This window comes from Hippopotamus amphibius, chromosome 4 (genome assembly GCF_030028045.1).
Source record: "Hippopotamus amphibius kiboko isolate mHipAmp2 chromosome 4, mHipAmp2.hap2, whole genome shotgun sequence".
NCBI lineage: Eukaryota > Metazoa > Chordata > Mammalia > Artiodactyla > Hippopotamidae > Hippopotamus > Hippopotamus amphibius.
Window position 1 is genome coordinate 184,786,368 of NC_080189.1, and position 16,508 is coordinate 184,802,875.

A 16,508-nucleotide genomic window follows, 5' to 3' on the forward strand; every position below is an offset into this window, starting at 1 on the left:
GGTTCCATCCCCCGTCAGGGAACTAAGATTCTGGCTAAGATCTTGCACCTGTGCAGCCCAAAAAACACAACCACCAAAACAACCCCACATCACAAGAATATATGCTTATCCCAACATGCCACCTGAGTGCACCCTGGGCAGGTCCTGACTGTACGCCGGGCAGGTCCCAACAGTAAGACGCAGGGCAGCCAACACCAACCATCTGCTTCCCTGACTTGCCTGAGGTGCACACCTAATGTTTACATTCTCAGACGATCCCGTCACCTATAACCCCACCCCCCACAAATAAGACATTTTCACGTAACTTTTTAAATTAACCTGTATTTGTTACAACTTTGAAAGCAGAATGTGACTTGAACACTACGTTTCCATTCACAAAACTTGCTTCGAGTTACTTTTCAAACAGCTTCACAACATGCCTAGGCAGGCTTATAAATTTGCTACTCTAAACAATACTTTTCTTTGGAAAACAAGTCCTACGTATGGACAGTGACTCCCACCAAGTTGGTTCGCCTTAACATACTAATTTCTAGAGGCCTGGAACATGCAGCCGGTAACTACAGGAGAAGGAAGGTTTAAAAAGTAAATCCCAGAAGATGAAAGTTGCTTTCACAAGTATTTTTCTTTTAAACATCAAGGTATATACTTCAGAACACTTCAGTGACAGAAGATTTGGTCTACTAAAGAATCCACTTCATAGCTAAACACTTCAGAACACGAAGTTAACATAGGTTACATACACCTTACAACAACACTTCTCCCATCTGTTAAAATAAGCCAACATGAAACTAGAAAAGAAAAACTAGCTCTGCTTTAGGGCCTAAAGGATCACAGTATCACACTTAGTAGAAAGAAATCTTATCCTCCCCTTAAGTAGTTGTCATGCCATACAGATTTTTAAATGTTAACAAAAATAAAATACTTGAAAACATATTATCAGAGGGAATGGAGACAGAGTGTTGAACACGTAGCCACGTAGTCCTCAGGCAGAGCTTAGTCGACTTCTTCCATGCGGGACGTGTCGTCATCTCCTTCAAGGGGTGGCATCTCCTCAGTTACAGCAGCACTGCTGTCGTCAGCAGTGGGGTCATCCTCATCAATACCTTTTCGGAAACAAACACCACGGATGAGACTTCTTAAAGACACCTAACTAGCCCAATACTACTGGTTCATACTCGCTTCCAAAGCTAAGCAACTACAGGGTGTTATGTACCTGTTTCATTTCTCCTCTCTTAAAATCAAAAAGCCTACTTACCCCCCTTAACTCGTGTAATTGTAGTGTTTCCCAAACTGAACAGGATAGAGCAATTTCATTCAAATTGCTGCAAGTTACCCTTCTCCAATAGTCATGTGTTTTAAGTTTTCTCCCCCAATTGGTTATTACTACACATGGTACTTGCACAAAGCTCACCAAGACCAAGCTTGATCATCCTGTAGATCCTGTTGGCGTGTGTCTGGGGATCCTCCAGACTGAAGCCAGAAGACAGGAGAGCTGTCTCGTACAGTAGGATGACCAGATCTTTCACAGACTTGTCATTCTTGTCAGCCTCTGCCTTCTGCCTCAAGGTCTCGATGATAGAATGGTCGGGGTTTATCTCCAGGTGCTTCTTCGCTGCCATGTAACCCATCGTTGAGTTGTCTCTCAGGGCCTGAGCCTTCATGATTCTTTCCATGTTGGCTGTCCAACCATATGTACTTGTGACGATGCAGCATGGGGATGTCACCAACCGGTTTGACACAACCACCTATAATCAAAACAGTGATAACTGGGCGTAAAGAGGTTTTACATTCTAACTTCTAAGTACTTATCATCAGCTTTATTATGAATATTTAAAAAACTTGAGTACCGAATCAGAAATATCACTTCCATTTTAGATATCTGAAGCTTTCTTTCTCTAAGTTCTCATATAATTTTTAAAAATCTTTAAGGATCTTAAGATCAATATCCACCACTAAATGGAAAGGCTATTTCCATTACATATCTATTACTAAGTTGAGAAAACTTTAGTTTAAAAACACCTAACACCCCTTTCTGAGAAGGGTCTATAATTAGAAAACGTAGGTGGAAACCACAGTATTCACACACCTTTTCAACTTTCTTCTCCAAGATGTCCTTCATGATTTTGCAGAGATTTTCAAACTTTGTCTTTTTCTCCTCCTGTTTCTTTTTCTCTTCTTCGTCTTCTGGAAGTTCCAGGCCCTCTTTGGTGACTGACACTAAGGTCTTTCCCTCAAACTCCTTCAGCTGTTGCACACAGTACTCATCAATAGGCTCTATCATGTAGATCACTTCCAAGCCATGCTTCCGAAGACGTTCCACAAAGGCTGAGTTAGCCACCTGGTCCTTGGTCTCACCTGAGACATGAGAAAGTTTTAGGTCCTTAATAGGAATCAGTTTCATTTCGTTTTGTTTTTTTCCTATGTAGTCAAATCAAACCACAAACAAGGGCTAGCTCACGTTGACCATCCTGCCCTATATTAACACCTACTAATTTATACATAACACCACATGGGTAGAAAACACACCCAACTGTTCCTATGGGATCATAAGAACAAAGATACTACTGTAACATATACTGCCCAATACCTGTAATATAATAGATGTGTTTCTGGTTTTCCTTCATTCTTGTGCAATAGTCCTTGAGAGAAACCATCTCATCACCAGAAGCAGAAGTGTAGTACCTCAACAGCTCTGAAAGCTTCTTCCGGTTTTGAGAATCTTCATGGATTCCAAGCTGAAAAATATGTTAGCTTTAGGAAGACCTTCTCTGCATTAAAAAATCATTTAAAGGACTTCCGTGGTGGTGCAGCGGTTAAGAATCTGCCTGCCAATCTAGGGGACACAGGTTCAATCCCTGGTCCGGCAAGATCCCACATGCAGCGGAGCAACTAAGGCCGCGCACCACAACTACAGAGCCTGTGCTCTAGAGCCTGCAAACCACAACTACTGAAGCCCGCACGCCTAGAGCCTGTGCTCCACAAGGAGAAGAGCCACCTCAAAGGGTGGCCTGTGCATCACAACGAAGAGTAGCCCCGCTCGCCACAACTAGACAAAGCCTGGGCACAGCAACAAAGACCCAATGCAGTTAAAAAAACCCCAAAACCCTGCATTTAAAATGAGAAGCCAGGTTGATTCCTGATCTTAATGGTCTAACGTGTTTGTAACCAACCTTAATATTTTTAGAGAACTGCTCATAGAACTTCTTGTAGTTCTCTTTATCTTCTGCCAGTTCAGTGAAGAGTTCTAAGCATTTTTTGACCAAATTCTTTCTGATAACTTTCAAAATTTTGCTTTGTTGCAACATCTCACGGGAAATGTTTAGAGGGAGATCCTCAGAATCCACCACACCCCTAATGAAATCTGCAAAACAGATCAAATGCACTCAAAGTCACTCCAGAAACAAAAATCTACAAATACGTAAACCCCAAAAACCAAAGATGAAAGATTTCTTCCCCATGTTTGTTTAAAAATCAGGAGTTGATACAATGAATTTCTTTGACCAACCAGTAATCTTTCTTTATATCCAGCTAATACTTACTTAGATATTCAGGGATTAGCTCCTCACAGTTATCCATGATGAAAACTCTGCGAACATACAGCTTGATGTTGTTCTTTTTCTTTCTGTTTTCAAATAGGTCAAAGGGAGCACGTCTTGGGACAAAAAGAAGGGCTCTGAATTCCAACTGTCCTTCAACTGAAAAATGCTATAATAAAACACAATGAAGATCAAGACAGTGAAAAAAACTTTTCACTGACAAGGTACCTCTTAAAATCCACAGCTTACAGTTAGATAACTTAAAGACTTTAGGGGAAGGATGGGGCCAGAGATGAGACAAACCTGCCACAAACATGCTCAAATTTACCAGTCTGAGGCAGAGCACCTGCAGAAACACTGGCTGTGGAGCCCTCAGCAGTCACTCACCTTCACTGCCAAGTGATCTTCCCAGTCATTGGTCAAGCTCTTGTAGAACTCGCCATACTCTTCGTTGGTGATGTCATCCGGGTTTCTGGTCCAAATGGGCTTCGTCTTGTTCAGCTCTTCTTGATCGATATACTTCTCCTTGATCTTCTTCTTCTTCTTCTTGTCCCCATCCTTCTTCTCTTCCTCCTCTTCATCAGAGCCAACGTCTTCTATCTCGGGTTTGTCATCAGACTCCTTTTCTTCTTTTTCCTTCTCTTCCTCTTTGTCTTCCTTTTCTTCCGCCTCATCATCACTGACTTCTTTATCTCGTTCCTTCTCCACCTTCAAAAAAAGACCCAAATCATGTCACCTCTCCATCGCAGAACTATAAAATGCCCCCCAGCCCAGTAAATAATGCCAAAGTTCGGATCTCTCCCTCATCAAGAACTCTGAGGACTAAAGATCCCAGCTCAGTCACTCTGGGAATGTACATACAGAACACAAAAAAAACTCACAAAAAGAGTGATGGGATAGCCAATAAACTGAGAGTGCTTCTTCACAATCTCCTTTATTCTCCGCTCCTCCAAGTACTCAGTTTGGTCTTCTTTCAGATGCAGAATAACCTTTGTTCCCCGACCCATAGGTTCTCCTGAAAAAAAAATTAAGAAATGAGCGCAATCTCAACAGCCTAATCACAATAACATAAACATCATTTAGCCCTTCCGACAGTCACTGGAATAATCTAAGAAAATAATTTACTGTTACTGGAGTGAAAAGGGCCCAGAGTACTTAGCAGCCTCGCCCAAAATAAACCACCACAAAGGCAAGCTATCACACTCCAGAAAAACGTAAATATGTATATACATTCTTTAAAACAAACTCCACAATATCTTCAAGGGTCCAGTGCCTACAATACCCCATCCTCCACACACGACTGACCCAGAAAGGTGTTCTATCCGGTGCCTACCTGTGTCAGTTCTAACTGTGAAGGACCCTCCTGCAGAAGACTCCCAGGCATACTGCTCATCGTCGTTATGTTTGGTGATAACGGTCACTTTCTCAGCCACCAAATAGGCCGAATAAAACCCGACACCAAACTGGCCAATCATAGAAATATCTGCACCAGCCTGCAAAGCCTCCATAAACGCCTTAGTCCCGGACTTGGCGATGGTACCAAGGTTATTGATCAAATCGGCCTTGGTCATTCCAATCCCGGTATCCACAATAGTGAGGGTTCGATCTTGCTTGTTCGGAATGAGGTTAATATGCAGCTCTTTGCCAGAGTCTAGTTTACTGGGATCCGTCAAGCTCTCATACCTGATCTTGTCCAGAGCCTATCAAAAAACACACACCATTACGCACGAGGCCCCTAGACGGTGGTGAGTTCCATACCGAAACCAAAACCCGGCCCGCGTCGACAGACTTACATCGGATGAGTTCGAAATAAGCTCCCGCAGAAAAATCTCTTTATTCGAGTAGAACGTGTTGATGATCAGCGACATCAACTGGGCGATTTCCGCCTGGAAGGCGAACGTCTCCACCTCCTCCTCCTCCATCGGCTGGTCTTGGGTCTGGGTTTCCTCAGGCATCTGCAGAGCACACCGAGCCGGTGAGGCCGCCGCACCGGGTCCCGCCGCGTCCCGCGCCCGCCTCGCAGCCCGGTGCGCGCAGGAGGCGCCGGCTCACAAAGGGATGACCTCATCCCGGGGCCGGGCGCCGCCGCCCCCGCCGGCCGCACGGACGCCGCTCCCGCGCGGCTCCGCCACGACGCCCCCGCCCGCCGCCCGGGCCCGGGGCCCCTCCCGGGGCGCACAGCCGGGCCCCCGCGACCCCCGCCCCCGCCTCCCCGGCGCCCCCGGGCCCGCCCGCCCCCGCCCGCCCCCGCCCGGGCGAGGAGAGAGGAGGCCGCAGCAGGCCCGAGGCCCGCGGGACGCGCCGACCGCCCCGGGCCCGCCGGCCGCAGCGCCCCGGGAGTCGCGCCCAACGCCGCCGCCGCCGCCCCGGACCCCCGCGCCCCCCGCGGGGCCCCCCGCGCGCCGCCTCACCTCGGCTGAAGGACCTCACAGGCTCCGCAACGTCGCAGCACCGGGACGCAGAAGCAACTGCCGCGCCGCCCCCGCGCCTCCCTTATATAGAGGCGGGCCCGCCCAGCGCGCGGCGCCTTTTCCAGAAGCCTCCCGAACCTTCCGGAAGAACCCACCCCAACCGCCGCCGCGGCCGCGCGCCTGCGCCCTGGACGCCGCCCGCCCCTCTCGCGGGCCCGCGCGGCCCCAGGACCGCGCCGCGCGCGCCCGCGCCGGCCGCAGTGCGCCTGCGCGGCCCGGAACTCTCGGGAAGGTCTCGCGCGTTCTGCCCCCCCGACCCCGGCCTGCCCCCGCGCCGCGACGGGCTTCGCCCCGCCGGCTCTCCCCTCCCCTCCCCGGGCTCGCAACCTCCACCTCGGGGCGCGTCGGCCCAGCGGCCCCCCACGCCCTGTCCGGGCCCCGGGAGTGCGGCCGGGGACTGAGTGCCCGCGCCCGCGGCTCTGTGAAGTCCAGAGGAGTAACCCCTCGGTGGTTAAAGCGTGTCCCCAGGCTGTGTCAGCTTCGGCTCCCTCAGCGTCAGGGCAGGGCCAGGGCTGGGGCCTTGAGGCCGCGCGTGCGGGGCTGAAGCGGGGGCCAGGGGTCCGGCCACGTGTTCCACGTGTACGCCCAGGGCCACGTTAGGGGCTCGGGGGCAGCGGTTGGTCCCGCGCGGGACTGGGAGGCACGGGGCGCACCGGTTTGCTGGAGGCAGCGATGATGGGCTGAGCGCACGAGAATGCGGGCGGCAGGTGCATGCCAGGACCTCGTTATGAGGAGCCCGGGGCTCCGGCCTGGTGGGGTGTGCAGCGGTGTGTGAGCCAGGAGGGACCAGCGTATGCAAAGGGGAGCCCCGGGGCCTCGTGGGCTCCACGCGGCTGGTTCTGAAGCTCAGGTGGGACAGGGAACGAGGGCCTCCCCCCTCCCCAAACGCAGGCCACCTCCAGGATTTGGGGGCTGGTCCTGTCCTTAGGCCCCACTGTGCCCTGGGGGAAATGATGAAATGGACACAAAGCCCTGAAGTCTGGAAGCCCTTGCTCAGCCCCTTGGGGAGTTGTACCTACTTTGGGTTTGTTTTAAAACTATCCTTCGACGCGTGGCGGGCCCTAGGCTGGAATTCCGGGGTTTGGTGACCATGCACGCTTGCCCAGCTACACGCCTCTCTTTTACGTATTCTTTTGTGTAATTTGAGGTATCCATACGAAGTATATAATTTATGGCTTGGGTAATTAACTTGCCTTAAATGACAATTTCTAAATGGGAATTCCAAACGTGTTTTAGAATAGCGTCAAATCACAGTTATAAGAATCTTGGAGGTGGGGGGGATGTCCTCTGGGCTCCGCTCGGGTCAGTAACCTGGGGGTGCGGGTGGGGGGTGGGCGGGTTCGCGGTTGAGGAAACCCCTGCCCCGCCCGGGCCTCTCCCGGTAAACCATCCCCCTCCTCCCGACTCCTTTGTCTCTAGCTCCTCCCACCCATCCCAAGCCTTGGGCCCTCGGGAACAACCTGGAAGCTCCTTACGTTGTAAACAAACTTGACTGACGATTCCCTCCATTTCCTAGTCTCCAGAGAAACCCAGCTTTCCCAGGAGCGGGCTTCTCGCACTGAGGCTGGAGACCCTTTAGGAGGCAGCGAAATCGACCCAGGGCGTCCTGACTAGCGTTAAAACAGGCAAAATAGACTAGAGAGTACCAGCCACGTGGTGAGGGCAGGTGGGAGTTAGCATTCGCTGCGGCACGTTGTAAAACTTGTGTCTGACTCCAGCTGTGTGTGCAAGCCCGCGTTTTCCCTGCGGCCTGGGATGGGGGCGGGGAGGGGGAGGAGGAAGAGGAGATGGCGTGGTAGCGTTGAAGTTTCCTTGTTGCCACGGTCAGCCACGCAAGGGCTCCTCCTCTAAGCCTAGCAGCCACCCTCCTGCTCTCCTGACTTAGAGGCTTGGCCCACTTCCTTCTTTCTCCCCTCCTCCTGCCACTGCCCCGGAGGGAGGTTTAAGATTTTTTGCAGATGAGCCGTTCAAAGGCCCCGGGTGTGAAATTCTCGGTTTCTGGAGCTTTCCCCGCCTCTCCTCCAGAGGCCACTTGGGGACCCAGGGTTTCCCAGCAGGCTCCAGCCACAACACCCTTCTTCCAAATCCTCCTGCGCTCCACCTGTCCCCTGCCTGCCTGACTGCTGGCCTCAGTCGCCGAGCACAAGGACGGTTTTGCTCTTGTCCCTCCTGACGCCTGGGACCGGTTCCACGTCAACCACCGGTGTGCTTGGTTACACCAGCAGTTCGCTGGGGTTTCAGTCTCCCCTGCTGCTCCTGCTCCCCGGTCTGTCCCCTCTCCAGACTCATCCCCTCGCCCTGACCTGTCCCTGGGACTTTTCCAGCTCTAGACCCGGGCGGGTGCTGAGCTCATCTCCCCCACCTACCTGGCCTTCCTCCAGAGCTCACCAGCCAGGTGACTATCCACCACCTTGTAGAAACCTAGGCATCCCCACAGGGGATCTGGCACTGTACCTGCCACTTCTACCTCCTAAATACCTCTTGAATCCATCTACGTCCCTCCATCCTCATCCCCCTCCCCGTCCCCAGTGCTTCAACCCAGCCGCTCGCCTGGAAGCCCTCCATAGCCACGAGACTGCTTCCTGTCTCTGCTCTGGCCGGTGTCCACCCGGTAGCTGGGGCGAACTGTGAGAAGCCAGATCTGGCCCAGTCAGTCCCCTCCTGCGTGCACACCCCAGAGCCTGGCAGACACCCTGTCACTCCTGGGAGAGAGCCAGCTCCTTAACCAGGCCCACCAGGCCCTGCAGGGTGCCCCCGCACCCCACTAGTGCTCAGTTCCCACCGCGCTCCCCTTCACTCTCCTTTTTTTAAACCTCACTCCAGAAGCTGCCTCCACAGGGCTGTGCATACGCTCTTCCTTCCGCGTGAAACACCATTCCCTCTCTCCTAATGAATGCTCTAGTGAACCTTCAGCGCAAGAATCTCCTTAGGGACCCCTTCCCACCCCATCCTTGCCTTTCTACCAGGCCCAGCCCATCTCCTGATATAAATAGGTTCTCAGAATGTGGAAGCCCCTTCCCTCCTGGCATGAGCCCCACTGAGTTCTCCAACCCTGCTCTCCACTCTCACTTCCTTTGGCACCAGGCCTCCTCCCACTTCCTCAACATTATTCTAATACATCTCCAAGTCCTGTTGAACTCATCCCAAAGTGATATTGCTGTCAGGGGAATCTGACCATTTTTCTCTTCCACTTGAAACCTTTCAGTGACCATTAATAAGGGGGGACACGAGTCACGGACCCTGGATGCAGGTGTCCTACATTCAAATCGCAGCTCTGCCATCGCCCAGCTGCGTGACCCGGGCAAGTCACTTATTCCTTCTGTGTCTCAGGCTCAGCGTCTGTAAAATGGGTGTGAAAGTGTCTTCCTCATAGGGTCATTACAAGGCCTAAATTAGCTCATTCTGTTTTTGGAAATGGCCCAAGACAGCGCCTGGCACACAGTACTGCTGTATATGTTTTTATTAAAGTAAATGAATAACTTTCTCATTTCCCTTTTGATTTCTTCTCTCACCCATGAGTAATTTATAAATGTGTTAATTTCCAAACATTTGGAGGTTTTCCAGGTATCTTTTTGTTACTGAGTTCTAATATGTAATTCCACTGTGGGCAGAGGACACACTGCATGATTTGAATCCTTTCAAATTTACGGTTCATGGCTGAGATTATTGTCTGTCTTGGTAGATGTTCTGTACACAAAGTAATTATACCGAGGGAAAGATGCCAGCCATTTATATAAAATTTTAGGAAATGCAAACTGCAGTGACAGAAAGTGGATCAGTGGTTGCCTGGGGATGTGGGGCCAACAGGAGCATGAGGGAGGGTTACAGCACAAGGAAACTTCAGGTGATGAATCTGTTCACTATCTTGATTGCAGGAGTGATTTTACAGCTGTTTGCCTGTCAAAATGTATCAAATTGTATTTTAAACACATGGATTTTATTTGACATCAATTATATCTCATAAAACTGTTTTTTTAAAAATTGATTTATAGCAATGACTTTGGAGAAATGTTCACAATCAAGTTATAACTATGTCGGAAAACTCATACTTTGGAAAGAGGTACAGTTAACTTGGAGCAGGGTGTGTGTTATAGCACAGTCTGCAGTTGGCTGTGTGACTTTAAGCAAGCTACATAACCTCTCTGTGCTTCAGTCATCTCATCTCTACAGCACGGATGTGGGAGGATGCCCTGAGCTAATCCCACAGAAGCCTTAGCACCTGGCTGCAGTGAGTGCTCAGAGGATGGGCGCACTGTTGTTCCCTTGACGGAGAACAAGGAGACAGGGTGACTGCACTGGCAGCCACGCAACCCCCAGGATGCTGTTATGTGCTCGTGCCCATCCGCTGGGTTTGGGCTCAAGCTCAAGAGGAAAGGGAGGGCTGAGAGTAGGGCCCCAAACGCAGTGATGAAGGCTGCGAGCAAGGGAAGGGGCCATATGTGTTTTGGACTCGGCTCGAAGGTAGATTTCCACAGAGCAAACTGGTTTCCCATTGGCCATAAAATTGGGGATACTTTGGTACCAAAGAATTATACTTCTTCTGGCAAATTTTAACCCATCCTTCAAGACCCATGTTGGGCAGCCGCTCCTTAAAGTCTTCAGGGAAGGGGTCAGTTGCTTCCTCATCAGCTCACTGCACGCTGTCACCAGAAGGGGGCACGGGGAGCACTCCCTGCCCCCCCCCACCACTCTCCCACTGTTGTCAGCAGTGTGGCCAAAGGAAATGTTTTAATAGAGGAAATGTGTCTTGTTTAATGAGCACTATTCATTTAATGCCTGTTTACTGAAAGCCCATGTCCAGGCCCTGGGGCCACTGGGCAGGAAATCGGGTCGCTGCCCTCATGGTGGAGGGGGTTGTGGAGCCAGCACCACACTGACCCGTGGATTTATAAGCTGCCAAGTGCGGGCAGGGTGTGGGCACCACTAGAGGCTTCTCTGAGAGCGAAGGGGTGAGGGTGTTAGCTGGGGGGTGGGGGGTGGACCCAGGAGTAACAGTGTTTGCAAAAGCAAAATCTAGAAGGAATGCTAGGAGTCAGTGGGGAGGAGGGAGAGGGCGAGGCGGAAGAGGGGGTGGGAAGAGCCCTTCCGTGTGATGGGGGGTGCGGGACACAGCAGTGTGAGGCAGGGGGTGGTATATTGTGCAGCGCGCTGGGCCAGGGGACTAGAAATGTGGCTCGAGGACCATGGCAGCCATCGGAGGCCTTCCCAGGGCCTGCTCAGACCTGCATCCACTCTGACCGTGGTGCAGATGAAGGCTGGGACCAGTGAGACCGAAGGAGGGCTTGTACCTGCAGAGCTGGTGGGTGGAGAAGGGGCAGCTGTGGGAGAGACCAGGAGAGCGAGGTGACAGTCTAGGTGATATGAAGGAGCCCCGCAGGATCCCCTGTGTGTGTGGAGCTGTGGTCACCATGGGACAGCAGGTGTCACCTCTGCTTGGAGTAGCTCAGTGTCACCGCGTTGGGTGCGGATGTCTATGGAGCATCTGCGAGAACGGGCGTCCAGTAAAGGGGATGCTGGGGACATGAGTGAGAACGCGGTGGAAGTGCTGGCCGGGCGGAAAGGGACCTGGACACCTGTGGACAGGAGCAGGACCTGCCGAAGACCACAGTCTCAGCGCAGCTGTGGAGCTGGGGAGGAGGGGGCTGGGCTCAGGGGCTGCCCCTGCAGGGCGGGATGGGGGTTGGGGTTCTGGTGCAGGGTGCCTGGCCCTGTGTGGGGTGTGGCTGAAGAAGAGGAGTGAGGGACTCTCTCTCTCTTCCCCGTCCAGCCCTCCTGGGCTCCCTCCTGCGCCTGCCCCAAGTCAGGCAGAGGACAGGTGTGCGATGCCCCCCGGGGCAAGGAACGTGGAGCTGCCGGAGAATCCCAGGATGCACCTTCAGGAGCTTACATTCTAGTGGGGGAAGGATGGACCATAAACATGCATGCAAGGAATGGGACGGGTTCAGGCCTGTCCTTGGGCCCTAAGGGAACCAGTGGTCCCCAGGCAGAAGCGCAGATTGCTTCCTGGAAGCACTGCCATCTTCCCTTGAACTCACCTTCAAACCTTCTGAGTCATCTTTGACGCATCCTTCAGCCCCCACATTCTCACAGCTGCCAAGGCTGCGGGAGTTTTTCCTTTAAGATGTCCTTTCTCTGCAAGCTCAGGGTCCCACCCCGATCCAGGCCCTCATGCCCCACATCATCTGTGTCAGCTGGCCACCTGCAGCTGGCTCTCCCTGGATTTCTCTGATCTGAATTCCTGTTATCACCTGCCAACCTCCCAGTGCATAAATGTCCCCGGGCTCCCTGGACACCAAGCCAGAGTCCTGTCCAGGTGTTCAAACCCCAGGCCCAGCTGCCCAGCCCCTGGGTCCCTCCCTCCTCCAACCACTGGCTCTGTGAGTCAGCCCACATCCTCCCTGTCTCCACGCCTGACTTCAGTGCTTTAAGGCCCAGGACACTGGCTGCAGACACCCACCTGTCACCCAGACCCTGTCAGCCCAGCCCACGGCCCCGTTGACTGTCGGAGGCCAGGCACCACTACCATCAACCCTGACCAGATGACCTGGAATTTAAGAAGAATATGGCACAGAAATAGATACAAAGGAAGGACAGAAGGTGAAAGTGTGGTGGTGTTTTCTGGTTTTGTTCCAGCCTCCCTCCTCCATTCTCTGGCCCCTCTCAGCCTCCTGGGCAGCAGAATGACCCCAGGGCAGGCGATCCAATGCATGGCAGGGCCTGCCACCCTTTTGTTCATTCACTGGACAGAGATTATTAAGACTTCATGGTCTGGAACTGATCTACTGTCATAGACCCTGCAGTCCACTGTCAGCTGTTCCCCAGAGACACCTGAAACCTCAGGACAGTTCCTCCTCCAGGACACCCTCCTCTCCTCCAGGTCACACTGTACCCAGCTTAGCTCTGCCCAGAAATCACCTCCTCCAGCCCAGTTCTCTCTGGGTGCCTCCTCCACAGCTCTAGTCCATGGGGACGAATTGAAATTAGACTTAGTCTTTCTCATCTCTTTATCCTCCAAACCCAGCTCACAACCAGGTGCAGGGCAGGTGGCCATCTACCATCTTTGTGCAGGAGTAACTGGGTGTTAGAAAGAACCAGGGAGGAACCCTCCGCCCAAAGGCAGTTTAACCTTTGGTGCCATCTACCAGCCAGGTGATTGGTTGTGTCTGGGGCCTCCAACTTTGATGTTTACGAATTTCATTTTTCTTCATTTCTCGCGAACTGGAGAGTTAGGAAAGAGAGAATTATGTGAGATGCAGTCTAGATCACCATCATTTGTTTTTTGGCCACGCCACACGGCTTGAGGGATTTTAGTTCCCTGACTGGGGATGGAATCTGGGCTTGGGCAGTGAAAGCTCCGAGTCCTAACCACTGGACCACCAGGGAATTCCCTAGATCACCATCATTAATATCCTACCCTGGAGAATTTGTGGCTAAGGTTCCAGCATTTCACTGAGTAGGAATGAAACTGAGAAAACAGGAGGTGACTTTTTTAAATTAAAAAAAATTGTATATATACACTTCGAATGGAATCTTCTGAGTCTTAAGATGGAGTTAGGGGTGTATCCAGCCCTCCCTGGGTCTCTCAGCTTCCCTGGTATCTCCTGGGATCCCAGGGTGGTGGCCCTAAAGCTGGGGCCAGAGAGGGAAGCTCTGCCCTCCCTGCTCCCTTCTCTGTCTCAGCCAACACAAGGGCAGAGGCCTTTAGGCTGAGATCCACCTAAGGGCAGCCTCTTGTTCAGCCAGTGGAAGAACAAACCCAGCTTCCCTGACAGGTGCCCAGAGGGGCTGTTGATCTTCACATGCCCCAAGGTGAGGTGAGGTGGGTCCGAAGCTGAAACGGATGGGGGGGGGGGGTGAGCAGGTGTGATGTCCCTGGCTGGCCTAGGAGCTGACAGTTCCTTTCCATCTGCACTGAGGCCGTCAGTTAGGACTCTGCCCATGTGACCCAGGTGGTGGGCACCTTGGTCTGGCCACCTTGCTGCAATGGGTTCATCGTTTTTGGCACTGTCTCCCCATAAGGGGGTCCCTACCAGGCCCTCCATGACACGATGATCCCATTGCTGCTCCCCCCTCACCTCAAAATCCTGCAACAAAGGGCTCCCTCCCCACCCCAGCCACTTGCCAGTTCACACCTCTGCACCGGTGAGATTGCCCTGCCCCTCTTTCCTAGTCCTGCCTGGAAAACACCCACTCCTTTAAGAGCCCTTCCCTGCCCAGTGAGAGGTGCTGTCGGCTTCTCTGTCCCTCTTTTGTTCCTCTTCTGGGAGCAAGTCTCTTTAAGCCTCAGTTTGGGGCAAGTACTCTTTAAGCCTCAGCTTCCTCATCTGGAAAATGGGGACAGTTAGACCAGGTTCCATCTGTCTTCATATGGTTCTAAATTCTTTCACTCAAGGACAGATCAACAGGGGCACAAGTGAGTTATTACATAGAATGCACAGTGAATGAGCTCCTAGAAACTTCCACACTTTGCAAACACCCTCTGCCTTCTATGAAGGTAGGGCAGACAAGCGTGTGTAAATGTGTTACTTAGAACAACTGTGTCGCAATGAATATGTTGTGACAAATACTGTGCTGAGGTCACAGTTCCAGTTGCTAATGGATGTATAATAAGAACATAAGAACGTTTTCATTTCTAAGCTACGTCACAATACAGTGTTCTGAGCAGCAAACTGACAACATGCCTGTAACTTCAGAGCTCTTCCAACAACTTGGCATTTCATTTAAAAATACAGAAGTAAATCCACCCAACATGACATTTCAGTCAACTTCAATCTCACTATCCAAATTAACACAACTAGGGAATTAAACCTGACAAGTATATGAAGGGGCTGGTGAAGAATGACGTGCTCTAGAAACCCCGGGGTGTTCTTAGGGGCGGGAAGCCAGCCAGTCATGATCACACCAAAGTACCCACCATCCTGCCTGTCTGTTCTCAGAGGCCTTGGGGTTCTTGTCATCCATGCTCTCTCTTCTAATCTCTTTTTAAAAGAAATCTATAAATAAAATCTTTATTTAAAAATTCCCCCTTTAAAACAGAAGGGTTGGCAAGCCTCCCAGTGTTTTTCGTTTTTCGGCAGGACGGCAGCAGTGAGGGGCATTCGACTCAGTGAATTCTCTTAGGATGCTGACCTACCGTGTGTGTATCAGCTAGAGAGAGTGATGGCAGTATTAGCAGCCATGCAGGGCCACCCTGATGAATGTTATTCAATATCAGCAATCGTGGGTATTTTTTTTTTAGCTTTATTTATTTTAAATAATGAGCTCTATTTTTTTATTTTTAAATTTTTTTTGGCCACGCCAAGCGACTTGTGGGATCTTAGTTCCCCGACCAGGGATTGAACCCATGCCCTCAGCAGTGAAAGTGCTGAGTCCTAACCACTGACCATCAGGGAATTCCCCACCAATCATGTTGAAGTGCTGTTTTACCGTGTATGTGTGTATGTGTGTGTGTGTGTGTGTGTGTGTGTGCGCGTGCGCGCGCGCTTGTGTCTTCTTAACTGATGGATGTGTTTAAACATAAATAACTGTGCGCGCTTGTGTCTTCTTAACTGATGGATGTGTTTAAACATAAATAACTGGTTCTCACATGTATTTGTGACTTTTTTTTTGCTCAGCACTGTGAAATTTATTCATATTGACATGAATAACTGTAGTTATTCCTTTTTCCTGTTGTACAGTGTTCTACCACATGACCGCTACAATTTGTGAATCTGTTCTGTTGGTAAACATGTGGGCTATCTCCAGATTTTTGCTGTTACAAACAGTGCTGCTGTGGATATTCCAGTAAGGTTTCTATGTTTCACTGGGTATTGAACTCTTCCGCTTTAGCCAATACAGCCGACACTCCCAGCAGAGTCCCTGTTGCTCTATGTGACATAGTAAACATTTCTTTCCAATCTGGTGGGTGTGCAGTGGTCTCTCACTGTGACCTTAATGTGCATTTCCTAGCTTAGTAATCATATCTTTTCATGTCTTTACTGGCCACCGATTTGAATCCCTGCTCCATGGGTCATTTTGGCCTTGGGGTCAAGTCCAAACTCCTCAGCAGTCTGCCAGGCCCTGCCTTCAGTCCCCTACTCACCTCCTGCCAGCACCACTACCCTCCCAAGATCCGGTCCCCCACCCCCACCCCCGGCCCTTTTCTGGGAGCCCGGGAATTATATGCCTTCCTCCTCTTCCCCCAGCACTTTCCTGGTGCATACTCTAGCCTGGTACTGTGACTGTCTGTCAGGTGCACTCAGGCAGGGACCTGGCGCCCTCGCGGGCACTGCATGGACCCTAGCGGGCCCTGAGGAGACGCTAGCGCAGTGAAGGAAGGATGGGCAGATGAGGGAATGAACGGTGACAATAGCGACAAGGTTTGCCATTCTGTGACCCTCACCCTCACCAAGGGTGGCATGATGGCTGGTGAGCTAACTAGAAATGTTTAGGGTAGGAATTTGAACTCTTAGTCCCCTTACACTTAATACAAACAATACAAGTGGCTGCTGCCCTCTTGGGG

The 16,508-nt window shown here is 51.4% G+C and overlaps 1 protein-coding gene across 1 annotated transcript; it reads right to left on the minus strand.

Annotated features, from left to right (window-relative positions):
- Window positions 1-301: 301 nt before the first annotated feature.
- On the minus strand, window positions 302-6,131 carry HSP90AA1 (heat shock protein 90 alpha family class A member 1). The gene is made up of 11 exons (XM_057731948.1): window positions 5,948-6,131; window positions 5,330-5,491; window positions 4,870-5,236; window positions 4,418-4,551; window positions 3,924-4,244; window positions 3,540-3,705; window positions 3,171-3,361; window positions 2,588-2,735; window positions 2,087-2,355; window positions 1,412-1,745; window positions 302-1,103 (listed from the first exon to the last, which is right to left on the minus strand). Exons 2-11 carry the CDS (start codon window positions 5,489-5,491, stop codon window positions 994-996), a joined length of 2,202 nt encoding a protein of 733 aa, XP_057587931.1. The 5' UTR covers window positions 5,948-6,131; the 3' UTR covers window positions 302-993.
- Window positions 6,132-16,508: the final 10,377 nt, after the last annotated feature.

What these genes read in the sequence shown, in the direction of transcription:
- HSP90AA1 (XM_057731948.1), bottom strand. Translation starts at nt 5,491, where the DNA reads ATGCCTGAGGAAACCCAGACCCAAGACCAGCCGATGGAGGAGGAGGAG. An exon ending in GCTATCCCATCACTCTTTTT is followed by an intron (nt 4,245 to 4,417) that starts GTGAGTTTTTTT and finishes CTTTTTTTGAAG; the next exon opens with GTGGAGAAGGAACGAGATAA. An exon ending in AGTTCTCTAAAAATATTAAG is followed by an intron (nt 2,736 to 3,170) that starts GTTGGTTACAAA and finishes CATATTTTTCAG; the next exon opens with CTTGGAATCCATGAAGATTC.